Source organism: Dendrobium catenatum, unplaced genomic scaffold, assembly GCF_001605985.2.
Source record: "Dendrobium catenatum unplaced genomic scaffold, ASM160598v2 fragScaff_scaffold_621, whole genome shotgun sequence".
NCBI classification, from domain to species: domain Eukaryota; kingdom Viridiplantae; phylum Streptophyta; class Magnoliopsida; order Asparagales; family Orchidaceae; genus Dendrobium; species Dendrobium catenatum.
Genome location: NW_021319083.1, coordinates 19,031,077 through 19,046,122, shown reverse-complemented (window position 1 = coordinate 19,046,122; position 15,046 = coordinate 19,031,077). Strand labels below are relative to the sequence as shown.

The 15,046-nt window shown below is 37.6% G+C and overlaps 1 protein-coding gene across 1 annotated transcript; it reads left to right on the top strand.

Moving 5' to 3' along the window:
• Window positions 1-4,532: 4,532 nt before the first annotated feature.
• On the top strand, window positions 4,533-15,046 carry LOC110112329 (ribosome maturation protein SBDS). The gene is made up of 5 exons (XM_020844521.2): window positions 4,533-5,015; window positions 10,910-11,039; window positions 11,514-11,714; window positions 12,386-12,553; window positions 14,299-15,046. The coding sequence occupies exons 1-5, from the start codon at window positions 4,882-4,884 to the stop codon at window positions 14,737-14,739; spliced, it is 1,074 nt and encodes a 357-aa protein (XP_020700180.1). The 5' UTR covers window positions 4,533-4,881; the 3' UTR covers window positions 14,740-15,046.

The window sequence follows — 15,046 nt, the reverse complement described above, 5'->3', positions numbered from 1 at the left end:
AAAATATAAATCTAGATGAGCAAAAACTCCTAAAATAGACTCCAATAAAATAAGAGGAGACATCATTATTCAAATTAGGCTCAGAACTTCAGACTCAAAATTCACTATCTTCCGAAATCATAGTATATTCTCAAATATATATAATAAGGTTTAGTTGTAACCCTAGCATAACATTGGATTCATAGGTCAATTAATCGGGAGTTAAATCAGGTTAGAAATTCACGCTGAATCACTTTTAACTCTCAAGAGATTATCCTTGATCCGCAATCATAATTATTTCCCGGAATTAAATCAAACTTATTCGAGTCATCTCAGCAGAAGATATGATTAGATCATCAATCGTCTTAAAATATTAACTCCAAAAGTGGGTTCAAGAATCAAATCAGTTTGTTCGAGATAACAAATTAATATCCTCTATGCGACTCTTATCCAATAAGGGATACTTCTCTTGATGACGATATATGATCAGGATGGGCTAAGGTATCCAGGTTTAAAGGTTTTAGCCTCTCCTAAAATAATACAGGCATTTAAATCATGTAGCGGAATCTAATGTAATCACTTTAATCTCATCCTCAAAGAATTGTCTTATCAGTGCGATTATCATTAGTATCCACGATAATGGAATTGCACTCGTCTTAGGTTTCAGCGGCCATCTTTTCTTTTTAATGATCTTATTATATACAACTTACGAGGTGTCAAGTGGCTGGGGAGGCCTAAAATGTGACTGGATGGCTTAGGAGTCGGCCCAAGTTGGCGGAGTCATATGGAACCAGATCTTTCCAAAGAAGCCCAATAGAGGGTCGGCCATCGAGGCTATGAGAAAACCTACAGGTTGAAGGCACAGCACCTGATGTTACTTAAAGGATGGCGTGTGGTCTCGACCAACAGTAATGTCCAAAGTTTTGTTCCCAACTAAAAGAGGGTAGGTAGTGCTCTAGTAGATTAACGATCAACCAAGGGTAATGGTTCTTTGAAAAGTGTAACACCCAAAGATTTGATGAACAAGGGGTTGACCTAAGCTTAAAAACCAGTTGGTTTCGGTCGACTGGTAGATGCCGTCGTTATTTTATATTCAAGTTCTAGCCCTCGTGTCTTTCAATTAGAAGTTAGGTACTCACCGTGAGTTTCTTTATATCTTCCAATCCATCCAAAATTGAAGAGACTAGCCTTTTAGATGAGACTTAAGAAGATGCTAACCTGGTAGGGACTCACGGATATGACGGATTCAAAATAGTTCACTAATTTGTCTAACCATTCCCATAAAGTAGTAAGGGTTCCGATTAAACATTAAAGATGCGGTAGACAGTTAATGTGATTCTAAGTGATGTTGTGTGGCTTAGCTCAAGTCTAGGTTTGATAAGCAGTGTGGGCATCTTCCGATTATCACTGAATTTGACTTCTAATGAGGGGGACGTACCTAGAGTGGGGAGAGTCAACATGTTTCTCGTGGTTTTAGTTTAGAGAGCCCACAAGACTAACTAGGTCATTCCTAACTTCTTTTTCGAAGTTATGCGGGTTCCATTTGGACAAGTGTTAAGTGATGCTTAATGAAGAGTGGGTGTAAGGACATTCATTAGGACACTAAGTTAGGCTCACTTAGACTCACTAAAGGTTGCAGAAAATTTGTTTGGACAAGTTCAAGCTGAGGATTTACGTTGAATTTTAAGCTCACCTAGGTCACTTAGGGAAGGGTTGCCTTAAAGGCTTGGACAGCACTAAGACACTAAATTGAAATGCTCCTAATCCAACTAAATGGTTGAGATTTTGTTTGACATGCAAACCACAGCAGTTGGTGAAGCTGCCTAGGTGTTAGATGGGTTTTGGGAAGTGGACGGCGCCTAAACACTAGGTTTTTAAGGGTCACCAAAATCCTCTAAATACTGCTAAAAATTTTTCTGGACAGGAAGCCATAAATGGTTTCTTTAAGTAACCAGGACAACTAGGGATGTTATTGTGACAAGGACAACACTTAAAAACAATGAATAGACCTTAACGTTGATGTAAACAGTGCAGGATTTAATGGGCAAGCAAGGAAAAAAACAATGAAAATTACATTAACTAGGCCAATGGTACAGCAATGAGGTGAAAGGAACTAGACCCAGGAACTTCTGAGCTACAATGCAAACAGCTTAACCATTGTCTAATACAAAATAATGAAAATGAGCAAGAATCGAGGAAATTAATAACTTGTGAACTTTGTGTAGCTAATTAAAAAACGGAATGCGATCCAAGATAGATGTAAGAAAATCTTCACGGGAATAACAAGTAATGTCAATTTGATTACAATTAAAAAGCAACATGAGTAACAAAATCATTTCAACAAATTAAATAATAAAGCAAATGGCTCTTAACAAAAATCCACGGTTAAAGATTCTAGATCATTCACCTTGGATCCCTCACATGCACCTTGATGTCGCTCGGCTTAGCGAAAGGGATTGCACACAAACTTAAGGATGCCACTAATAAACAAGTGATTGCCGAGGGGACTAGTCTCAGGGAAGGAACCGGAGTTGGGGAAGTGGGTGGCGTCCGATTGAACAAACCCCACGTACTCTTGGGTTGTTGGAGTTTGATGTCTTCCGCCGAGGCAGTAGAGGATTCGTTTGCGAACCCCCCCCCCATATCTTTCCACCATTTCATCGTATTCCCAATAGGGTTTCGTTAGGATAAGGAAAGAGAGCGAGGATATCGATCTTCTCCTTGGGGCGTTGTAAGCAAAGCTGTGACAATCTCCAGATCCGGCCATGCATGATCTTAGAAGGGATCCCTGATCACTTAGGGAAGTTGGCCAAGGAGAAAAGGAGGGAGGAGGGGTTCGGGTGGGAGGAAAGGAGAGAGGGGCGGCTTTTTGCTAGGTGGGGGTTTGGTGCTGAGGATTAGTAATCTGAAATTAATTTCAAGTTAAGTGGATTTGAGGGAAATTAATTTTGAAAATTCAAATTAATCCCATAAGGGGGGAGGTGGGACGGTATGAGGGACATTAGGGTAATTAATTGGGTGTATTCGCCGCATGGCTTTTCTGTCGTGTAATTAATGAGATATGAGATAGGAGAGGGCGGATTGAGTGGACCGACCAAATAGGGAGGGGAGAAAGGGATTTTGTTTTAATTGATGTTGGGCCCAAGGATTTAATTAGTGGATTTAGATCAAATCTGAAATAATTTTTAGATTTTAAATTCAATAGGCAAGTTTCCTAAATTAAGTCCAAGCCTTTGGAAGTACTTTGAAATTTCAAAATATTTGATTGAAATCCAAATAGGAAAACTTTCCTAAATGCCTTGAGCTCATTTAGGAAGGTAGTAACTCCCTTTGAATTTGAAATTCAAAATAGAGCCAAAGGGGGGCCGGCAGGTTTTGGAGCTTGGGGAAGAGGGGGCAGCGGATGGGTTGGTGGCCGCCGTTTGGGATAAAAAAGAAAGGCGGCGGCTTAGGGAGGCCTTAGGTGCCGGCGGGATGGGCTTTGGGGAGGGGGATCAGGTATGGCGGAAATTAAGGGGAATACTGGCGGGTAGTGAGGAGAAAAGAGGTGTAGGAAAATTAGATAAGTCAAAAAGACTAACCGAGAGCTCGAAGTCAACCGCGGCAATGTCGGGTATGCAAATCACCCTCCTCGGGATTCTCCTCTCATGAACTCACTTAGAGATCAAAACGAAGAACATAAAATTTCATTAACACATTTAATCATCTAGTATGGATGCATGCGGGACCTCCTTTAAATAGGCCAGCATGAAACAAAAGCTAGAAAGACAGAAATGCCCTCAGGGCTATAATAGCGACTCAATACCCACAGGGGTAAACTAGGAAAAGAAAAATGCGAGAATAAATAAAATACAAAATAAATCAGAAATAAAGACTCTGGATCATAGCCGTCGACCTGCGTCTCCGACGATGGTACACGTGTCGAAATCTGATGTCCTCATCATTTACTAAATCTTGCAAATATGGATTTAGTAAATCCTATGCTCATAAATCCTGAATTGTGTTTGGTATAACAACTTTTAAATCTTGTTAAATCCAAAAAAGTTATTTGCCAATAGATTATAGGATTTAAAGCATTTTGAGATTTAAAATTGAAGGAGTAATATGAAGCCACTTAATTCGCTTCTGCATTAAATTATAAATTTATTTGTTCTTTATCACATATTATATAATAATTATTCTATTTGAAATTATATTTAATCCTACTAGCTATTTTGAAATCACTAGTTACTTAACTAATTATTTATTTATTATTTAAGTATTATTTTGTTAGTTTTAATTATAAATTATATTATTAATCATCTCATTAATTACTTTAGAATTAAACTACTCATTAATTATTATTTACACTAATAATTATATATTTAATAATATATATTTTAAGATATACCAACAAAGCTAATTATATAACATTTAATTATTAATTATTTAATTAAGTTAAATTTGATACTTAATTTATAAACTAATTACATTATTAATTATTTAATTAATATACTTAATTATTAAAATTTTAAATTATATTAATTAAGTTAATCAATAATAAGCTTGGGGCGTCTAGGGTTTGTTTCTTTTCGTCGTTGCTGTTCGGCTTCGTTGCTTCGCAGGCTGGTCTGGCTGGAGGTGTAGAGAGTGCACGCGTCGCTTCTGCGGCTCCTTCGTGGCTGTTCGACTAAGCTCCTTCGACTTCGACGACTTTGCCTTCCTGTCGGATCGGAAGTTAAAGACATTTTGATCGGAAGCAATAACGGGAGCTCGCTGGTTGTGAAGTTAACTTCCTCCCTTTCGCGCGCTTCTTCGGCCAAATCCCGTAAATCTGCCGAACCGAGGGATTTAGTAAATCCCGGATTTATGCCGTAAATCCTTAAATCCCGCTCTAAACCCGATACCAAACAGCCCAGGGAGATGTCGAAGACTTTGGTTCAGCCCATCGGACAGAAGAGGCTGACGAACGTTGCCATCGTCCGCCTCAAGAAACATGGCAAGCGGTTCGAGATCGCCTGCTATAAGAACAAGGTTCTTTCATGGCGATCTGGAGTGTATGAAATCCTAAACCTATGTCTTTTGTTTCCATTGTTTGTGATACTTAGCTACAGTTTCGTCAATAATCTCGTGAACTTAGAAGATCCGTTCGGCTTTCGAAATTCGTGATTCTTACCTTCTGTTCCGTTAGAATTTAATGGTAACAGTGTCCTGAACGATATTATAATCGTGGAGGAGGAATATAATAATAAGCTCAATGACACATTGGTATATGGAGACGGCAATATCTCTTTTGAGTACCTGGCAATATATGAAGAGTCCAAATCACATGCAGACACTTTATTGCTTCAATTCGATCCCCAATATACTGTCTTATTATTTCATCATCGAAAGATGAGTGTTAACTTAAATTACTATCTAAGGCTGAATGCTTAATTCGCTTGATTGTCAGTATGGGGTGTCGAGGGATCTTTTTTCGGAGGTATTCATTTGGGTGGACTTCACCTCGTTGTCCACATGCTTCAAAATGCTAGTAATTCTGCTTATTTTTCATTTCATGGTCTCCATTTCAACCCACTTGATTTTGAGAGATCTCTTGATTTCATTCGTTGCTGTATTAATGGATAGAGGAATTCATGTAATCAGGATTACCAATATGAATAATAGAATGCAGAAATGTAACTAGAATGCTAACTAAGATAAATAAACTAGTGTAAGGTCTTACTTGGTGATGATGGATTTGTTCATATCTTCTTGTTATTTTTGTTGGTTCCTGATATTTTTTTATTGGTTTTTGCGCTCTTTTTGTTTTAGTTTGCATGTCTTAACCTTGGTTGTGTGTTTTAAGTGATGGAAAGATTGGTAAGGAGAGGAGCTGAATGTGTGTGTGTGAGAGAGAGAGAGAGAAGTCCAAGATGGTGGCCAACCTCGCCTTACATCAAATGTAAATTCAAATTAAGAGTTGCTTCTATGCAAACACCCTTTTTTGGTCAACCATTGGCCTACTTCCCTCGATATTTTGAATTTTAATTTAATTGTTATAATTTTATTTTGAATATTATAAAATGATTGTTAATGTCCCTAATACAACTTGGTATAAAAACAACCAACGAAACTCAATAAATTCAGCAAACACCAGATTTTTATTGATGAAAAAAAATAAAAACAAGCAAGATACAATGATCTTCTTTTGAGAGGAGGATCTTCTCTTCCATTCCCTAGACCACTAGGATCTCTCACAAAACAGTAGACAACAAGACTCCAAACAAAATTCTGTACAAAACTTGACATAAATCATACTACTTATACCAAATAATTAACAACAAATATCAAAATAGCCCTCCAATCAGCTTTCAAATATGTTATCTTTAATTAAGAAATATCTCCTAATTAACCCTCTCGAAATTAGCCCCCAAATCCGTCCTCTTTGATTAGGAAATATATCCTAATTAATCCCCTCCAAATCAACACATATATATATATATAAATTGTGCCTCAACCCGCTCGCTGAATCCTCGTTGTTTGTAGACGTTGATTCCGCCTTAATTCGCATGTGTGTGAAGTTTTTATTTTTGATCGACAACCCTGACTAATATAAGTGTTGATCTTGGTCATTTCAGTGATTTGGAATTTTGGTCGATACATTTCGGATGAATTTCGTACAATGTTAGGCCTTTTGCTTTTTGTTTTCATCATGAACTTGGAGCAGGTATTGAGGTCAATACTCCCATTTCCACCCTTATCTCCCCAAGAAAGAAAATAGATACTACCACTAAAGAAGAAGAAAATTCCCAAGGCGCAAGTTTTACTCTTCAAAGGAACACTTGTCTTCTTCTAGGCTTCACATCCCCCAAGTGAACACTAGCCATTTTCCTTCACCTTCAAAACCTCTTACACACCCATCTTTCCTTCATTAACCTCCAAAACACATTCTAAGGTTTGGAATGAGACCTTGAATCATGAGATTTTTTGTTGGTTTTCATGGTATGGTGAAGAAGAAGATGAAAGATATGAATAGGGATGTGCTGGGGTTAGAAATACAATAAAGTAATAAAAAAATGCATCCATGATTGGTTACCAAATCTTCCACGACCGTGGAAGTCATCAAATTTACATGGTTACCATCCGCCCAGCGGAGTAAGATTTCCAAGTCCTAGAAACTTTTATAGAACCAAATAATATTTTTCATATATTTCCATCATATTAAATATGCATGGGATGCTTACAACTAATTTACAACATTCAAAAGAAAAATGCTCCAAATAAATAAAAATATCAAAATTTGAACGGAGGAGGCAGGTGGTTTAAAAATGAATGTGCGCTTATATGGAATCGCCTCTGGCCCTCTTCACTTGAATTTTCATTTTGAGGGAGGTGGGCCTAACCATTTCGTCTTGTATTTGAAACTATATTTGGGATGTTGATATGTAAGGCATCACTTGGCTTGCATGACAACTTTTGGTCTAGTTGTACATGAAAAGTCTAATCACATGCATATGATGGTAATGATCATCCAGCCTCGCTTTCAATTTTCTTACAAACTTTCTTCACCAACTTTGAACAGCTAGCTTAACTTTAAAATTTAAAATTTAATTTAAATTAAAAAATATATAAATTTTGATTGAATTTGAACACCTTGTTCAACATCAGTTGATGTGATACCAGGAATTGAATCTCAGAAAATTTAATAAAAGTTGTTAAAATAATGAAAGTTCAATCTTGACGCTTTTCTTAAGTGATATTTCAAAAAGATCTTAGATTTTAACCAAGTCTAGGCAAGTTATTACCGCTAAATTAGCAAGATCTATAAAATAACGATGACAATAAATAGTAAAGCTAATGAAAAGCCAACTAGAATCTGGCGGTTAACAAAGTGATTGTCTCACCTTGAGGCTATGCTCATTTGTCTACTTCTAGGGTTGTCGGAAGAAGAAGAACCACACAAGGGATGAAACCACTCCGAGATAGACGGTGTTGAAGATCCGTAGTGAACGAGAGGAAGGCGTAGGATGTGGAGGTGGCGTGAAAAGTCGGCTGTCGATGGTCCACTCGTAGTCCGGACGTTGTCTATCAATGACTTGGATGAGGGTCGGGAGGATCCGATCCAAATAATCTCCCACGGTGTCTTCGTCGGATTCAAATCCCGCGTCAATGAACGACGATTGTAGGACGTCGAGATTACCGTGAGCATCGAACACAAGCCCCCATTCTAGCTCGGGATCCGCCATGCGACATGGAGGTGAAGATGGGTGGTCGCCACAAGAAGCTCTCCAATGGGAGGGAGAGGGGGTCAGCGGGTTGTAGAGGTGATGGGAGGCCCGCGGTAGAGCTAGGGTGAGGGTTTTGTTTGAAAACTGAAATTAATTTCAGTTTAAGGGAATTGGGAGGGAAAATTTGAGATTTGATTTTCCAATTAAGAGGCAATTAAGGCATTAAATAAATTTTAATTGAATGGAGCCATAAGGGGAGCCGGCGATAGAGAGAGAGGTGAAGGAGGACTTGAAAACTGAAATTAGTTTCAATTTTTGATGTAATTGGAGGGAAAGGGTATTTGGGCTTAATTAGGATTTCAAATAAGGGGGAGTTAATTACCTAATTAATGGGAATTCCACCTAGAGGGGGGGGGGCATTACTAGAGAGAGAGGGAGTTAGGGAGAGAGGGAAAGGTTTCCAAAAATAAAAGATGAATAGAAAAATCTGAAATAAAATCCAAACCAATTTAATTTTAACTTTGGATTTATTCAAAAACTTTCCATAAATAGAATTTCCAAATTTGGAAAGAAATTCAAATTTGAAATTCAAATTTCAATGAGGGGTTGGAGAGGGAGATGTGGGGAGGTGGTGGAGAGGGAGGAAGGTGGGGAGGAGCCGGCGGCAAGGTGGCCGGCCGGCCGGCGGGATTAGGGTGGCCGACGGGTGGGGATCCCAAGGAGATAGCAAAAGTGGAGAGGGTCTACTTCTTTCAAAATCGTGGGTATGGATTGTGGTATTTTGTGGATGAGGAGAAGAGCTATGGATGTAAATACCAAGAGAACTCACAAAGAGATCTCATGCAAAGAACTCACCAAGAGATCTTCTTGAACTCACAAAGAGAACATAATAGTAGAAAATTTTCATTCATCAATTCCCTTAAACTGAAATTAATTTCAGTTTTCAAACAAAACCCTCACCCTCTCACCCTAGCTCTACTACGGGCCTCCCATCACCTCTACAACCCGCCGACCCCCTCTCCCTCCCATTGGAGAGCTTCTTGTGGCGACCACCCATCTTCACCTCCATGTCGCATGGTGGATCCCGAGCTAGAATGGGGGCTTGTGTTCGATGCCCACGGTAATCTCGACGTCCTACAATCGCCGTTCTTTGAATCGGAATTTGAATCCGACGAAGACACCGTGGGAGATTACTTGGATCGGATCCTCCCGACCCTCATCCAAGTCATTGATAGACAACGTTCGGACTACGAGTGGACCATCGACGGCCGACTTTCCACGCCACCTCCACATCCTATGCCTTCCTCTCCTTCACTACGGATCTCCGGAACCGTCTACCTCGGAGTGGTTTCATCCCTTGTGTGGTTCTTCTTCTTCCGACAACCCTAAAAGTAGACAAATGAGCGTAGCCTCAAGGTGAGACAATCGCTTTGTTAACCGCCGGATTCTAGTTGGCTTTTCATTGACTTTACTATTTATTGCCATCGTTATTTTATAGATCTTGCTAATTTAGCGGTGATAACTTGCCTATACTTGGTTAAAATTTTAAGATCTTTTTGAAATATCACTTAAGAAAAGCGTCAAGATTGAACTTTCATTATTTTAACAACTTTTATTAAATTTTCTGAGATTCAATTCCTGGTATCACATCATCTTGGTAGCAGAGCATGGTTAGCATGCTTTGCTTGTGCTAGGTGTATCCTAGGAGTCTAATTTATCTTGTCATTAGTCATTTGCATGCATAACACCATTAGGTAGCTAATTTTGTTGATATACTTTGCTGTCCAGTAATTTCCTGAATGTTATTTTCATTGTAAACAAGCATCTTTACTTTAACTAAGTGTCGTCCTTGTCACTTGCCACCCACCCAATCACCTAGGTCACTTGCCACCTTAGAAAACATTGCTGTCCAGGACTTTTCCTGCACTGTTTAGTGACTTTTAGGTGCCCTTAAACCCTTGTTATGTTGCTGTTCACACTCTACAACCATCCTTAAACACTTGGACAACTTACGCCATTGTGTTAGGTTGCTGTCCTTAGTATTCCAGCAGCATATAGAAGCCTTAGGAGCCTCCTACCATAGCGTCTAGGTGCTGTCCACCACCCCGACACTTTTCCTTTCAAACCCTAACCTTCACCCATGGATCTGGAACACCTCCAGGCGACCCTAGACCTCATACTGGGCCAATTGGGAACTGTTACGCAGCAAATTCGTAACACTCAGACGGACTTAGTAGATTTTAGGAGATTAACCAATAATCGTTTAGATAACATAGAGCGTATTGAGAATCCCGCGATCTATACACCTTCACGACCTCACTCACCCTATGGTGAGGATAACAGAGCAGATCATGGCCACCCTAGAGACCAGTACCGCCATAACCCGAGGCCCCATCAAGACCCCGTAGGAGACGAGAACTCTTGGGCTACAACAAACACTAATTCCCTCATAGAGGTACAAATGGAAAAGCATGAAATATAAATTACATGAATAAAATAAAACATAAAAATAAAGACTCTGAATCATGGCCGTCGCTCGACGACCCCTCCGATGGTACGTATGTCGGAATCTCCTATGGATGTCCTCATCATCAGTTCTTTTTTTTTTCTTTTTCAAATTTTATCTATGTTATAATTCTCTAATTTTTTTAGTAATTTTATTTTTCCAACGTCTTGGCAAATCTTTTGCTCTCCATTGTACGCTATCCTATGAAATGCTGTTTTTTTTTAATCTTCTGCAGAGAAAAAGATTTGGATGAAGTATTGCAGTCGCATACCGTTTATTCAAATGTTTCAAAAGGAATCCTCGCAAAATCGAAGGAGTTATATGAAGCTTTTAAAACTACTGATCAATCAGTCATATGCAAAGAGGTGAGATGCTTAGTTGTCATTTTAGTTTGGCATGCTTTCAGGATTAACCATCTCAAAATATAGCCTATTTTCACGTATTGCTCTATTAATTCTGCAACTATTTATGTTTTGTTTATACTTGAAAATATTCTTATCCCATTTCATAATGTATTGCTCTTATTCCAATCATAACATTATTAATAGCCGCCTTGAGTTTACATGAAATTGTTTGCTTAATTCCTTTTTAACACCCATTCTTAGAAAACGTCCTTTCAGATTTGATTCTCTCGCAGTTTTCGTGTTCTGCATCTTTTTTTTATTTTAAAATTTTCATAACTATGGAATTATTTATTTTAATAATTAAATGGATATACTGTTGCTCTTTTACAATACATTAATGCTATTTCTATTTGACTGACGGTTATTCAACCATTGAAATTCTATTTACTTTGTCAAGAATATTAGTTTGATCATGCTTTTCTATGAAATCACCAGATTTTGGAGAAGGGAGAGCTTCAAGTTGCTGGTAAGGAGAGGGAATCGCAACTATCGAGCCAGTTTAGGGATATTGCAACAATTGTGATGCAGAAGACCATAAATCCTGAAACACAACGTCCTTACACTATCAGCATGATTGAACGGCTGATGCATGAAATACATTTTGCCATTGATCCTCATAATAGTTCTAAGAAACAGGTACCATCCTTTTTGATAAGGTGTTTTCATTAATTTTTTTTAACGATGAATGATATTAATGAATAGTTTTTTGGATTGTACTCATATACTTTGTTGAACATGTTTTCCTGATAAATACCTTGAGAACATTAAATTTATTTTTTTGCCCTTATACCCTGTCATATTTCACAATTATTTCCATCTACATAAGAAAATTGAACCATAGGAGAGTCATTTAGTTTTACAGATTGCTCCTTTCACGTATAAGGCTATGGAAGGCAGATTTTGTAATACATTTAAATTAAATCGGGCCTTCATCTCTTGGATTCTTTATTATTGCAAGTTAATAGTATGCGGAAGCGGAACTTTAAACTGCACGGCTTGGATAGAATTACTGTCTAATTCTTGGCCTACACGTATTTAAGAGTAGATTTATTAGAAGATCCCTCCTTAATCTGTACTTACGTTATTAATTATTTGGAATTCATTTATTCAAAAAATATTTGTACTAAAAAAAGAAAAAAAAATTATTTGGAATTCATTGAGTTGTGATAATTGAAGTTGGCCAAATCTAACATAGTTCTGCATGAAGAATTTTGGTGTTTGATGTGGATTAATAGGATGCTGCTACTGCTGTTGAAGTCACGATATCTCTAAACTCCTATTATAATCCGTTTTGCTTGATTTTGTAGGCTTTGGAAGTTATTAAAGAGCTCCAGGAACATTTTCCAATAAAAAGAGCTCCTATGAGATTGCGGCTTATTGTACCAGAAAGACACCTTTCTACTCTAATGGAAAAGCTTGGTGGCTGGAATGCGAATGTAGTCTTAAAAGATGCATCAGGTGGAATGCCAACCGTTGTAAGTCTCAAACTTTGCAAATTAAACTGAGTGAAGATACAAAGGGTTGTACTCGCATGATTTTTTTAGATATTTTATGCCTTATGCTTTATTTTTTATTTTTGTTATAATGATTTCATATTCGCTAGTAAGCTGCGGGTTTGATTTAGACATCCTTAGAATTATGCTGTTCTTTAATGAATGGTGAAATTTCACTTTGCCATAAATATGTAAACCTGGATTCTAAGTGATGTTCAAAGAAGAGCCTTTGGAGTTGCGTCTACCGCATCGCTCTATTTCCTAGTTATTGTTATTTATTTTAGGATCTTTTTAAGGAGCATATATAATATATATTTTTAGTAGTAGGAGCATGTACAACAACAACATCAAGCCTTTGTCCCACTACATGGGGTCGGCTACATGAAACCTTTTTTTCCATTGTGTCCTGTTAAATGTCAAATTCTCATTTAAATCTAATAAAGAAAGATCATTTCTAATATTTTCTAAGTTCTAACCAAGCCTTTTTAGGTCTACCTCTACCTTTCTTAATATAAGTCAAATTTAATTTCTCTACTTTCATAACCGGGTCATTGGAAGGCCATCGTTTTATGTGATCAAACCATCTAAGGCGACTCTCTCTAATTTTATCTTCCACTGGAGCTACTCCAACCTTTTCCCATATATGCTCATTTCGTATCTTATCTCTAAGGGTAAATCCACTCATCTACCTGAGCATCCTCATCTCCGCAACACTTAACTTAGTATTATACTCTCATTTAATGGCCAACAGTCTGCACCATAAAGCATTGCAGGTCTCACCACCATCTTATAGAATTTTCCCTTAAGTTTGAGGGAGACTTTTCTATCACACAACAAGCCCCGATGCATTCCTCCATTTTAACTATCTAACTTGAATTCTACTGATAATATCCCCCATATATTTCACCATCACTTTGAACAATAGATCCAAAATATCTAAAACATGTACTTTTATTAATGACTTGATCTCTCAAAGTCAGAAACCCCCACTAGGTTTATTACTACTAAAGTTATACTCCATATATTCAGTTTTAGATTTAATGAAGTGAAAACCTTTAGACTCTAAGGTTCAAGTTTACCTTCAACTCTCTCTCTAGTCTTATCAACAAGAAGAATATCATCAGCAAAAAACATACACCAAGGTACACCCTCTTGCAAATGCCAAAAAATTTGAAATCGGGAAGGCAACTCTAATTTAAAACGAGCATGTAAGTTTTAAAATTTAAAATGGAGCAAACAAGCCAAATAAATTGACGCATTTTAAAGAATGCGCCAAATGATTTGACGCATTCATACTGCATGCCCGCAGTCAACCTTGTGAAACTGTAGTAATGCGCCATGCTAAAGGGCGTATTCAACAACCTTGTGAAACTATAGCAATGTGCCATACTAAATGGCGCATTCCATTGTATGCGCCAAACAACCCACTTTTGCTTAGCCCATTTCAACCCATTATACCTTGGCCACTCTTCTAAACTTTTATTTTTAATCTTTTATTTCAATAACATTAGTATTTAAACATCTGAAAAGAGGTGGGCAGAAAGATGAAGCTTCCAAAAATCTTGAGCCAAGTTTTCAATTCTTATAAAACATCTTTAGCAGTTCTTTTGCCATGCAGAAATAAGTTTTTTTTCTCTATTGCACCATTTTTTCTCAGTCCTTCCCATCTCTGAATTTGCTTTTTTTATTTTTTATTTTTTATTTTTCTATTTATGATCTTGTCTCAGGTCTGTGAAATAGACCCAGGACATTTTCGAGATTGCGATGCTTTGATTCGGGGCTTTCAAGGGAAGCTGGAAATACTAGCCGTCTCTGTATTTCTAGAAGGGGATTCCAATGTCTACCAGCAATATGACAATACAAAAGACGCTGAATCAAGTTCTGTCCAAGAGACTGAATCTGTAGTCGATCTGCGAGAGAAAATTATGAGCAATAATATCTCAACTGAAAACAAAAGCGGTGAAGAACAAGTCAAGCAGAACAAATGCAGCACTTGTGATACCATTGTGGGAGACGTTAAACAGTACAGAGAGCACTTTAAAAGTGACTGGCACAAACATAATTTGAGGAGGAGGACAAGACAGCTTCCTCCTTTAAGTGCAGAGGAATGCTTGGCTGAGATGGAATTGAATGAAGTGAATGTTGATCGTAAGGATTACTCTTTCTAAGGTGAGTTTGAACTGTGTTATTTAGCACAAGCATTGATTTCTTTATGTTAATACGAGAGCTAATATATTATGGTGATGTTTTAGGTTTCGTTTTGGACGGCTTTCTTACTACTTCTTAAAGCAGTTTTTTAGTACAAAAAGCTGTTTTAGAAAGTCGTCCCAAATGAAGCTTAAATGATAAACGCAGTTTCTGAAAGTTGGGATAATTGGTTTTGCAAGCTTCTTTATCTGTGATTTTGGTTTCTTTCAGCAGTCAGCACATTGAAATGTTGAATGGTTTGTAGTATTACTGATACGTTTTTGTTTC

Excerpts from the sequence above, each read along its gene's own strand:
- LOC110112329 (XM_020844521.2), top strand. The coding sequence starts at position 4,882 with ATGTCGAAGACTTTGGTTCAGCCCATCGGACAGAAGAGGCTGACGAAC. Across the intron at positions 5,016-10,909 it reads CTTTCATGGCGATCTGGAGT|AGAAAAAGATTTGGATGAAG; the intron begins GTATGAAATCCT and ends AATCTTCTGCAG. Across the intron at positions 11,040-11,513 it reads AATCAGTCATATGCAAAGAG|ATTTTGGAGAAGGGAGAGCT; the intron begins GTGAGATGCTTA and ends TGAAATCACCAG.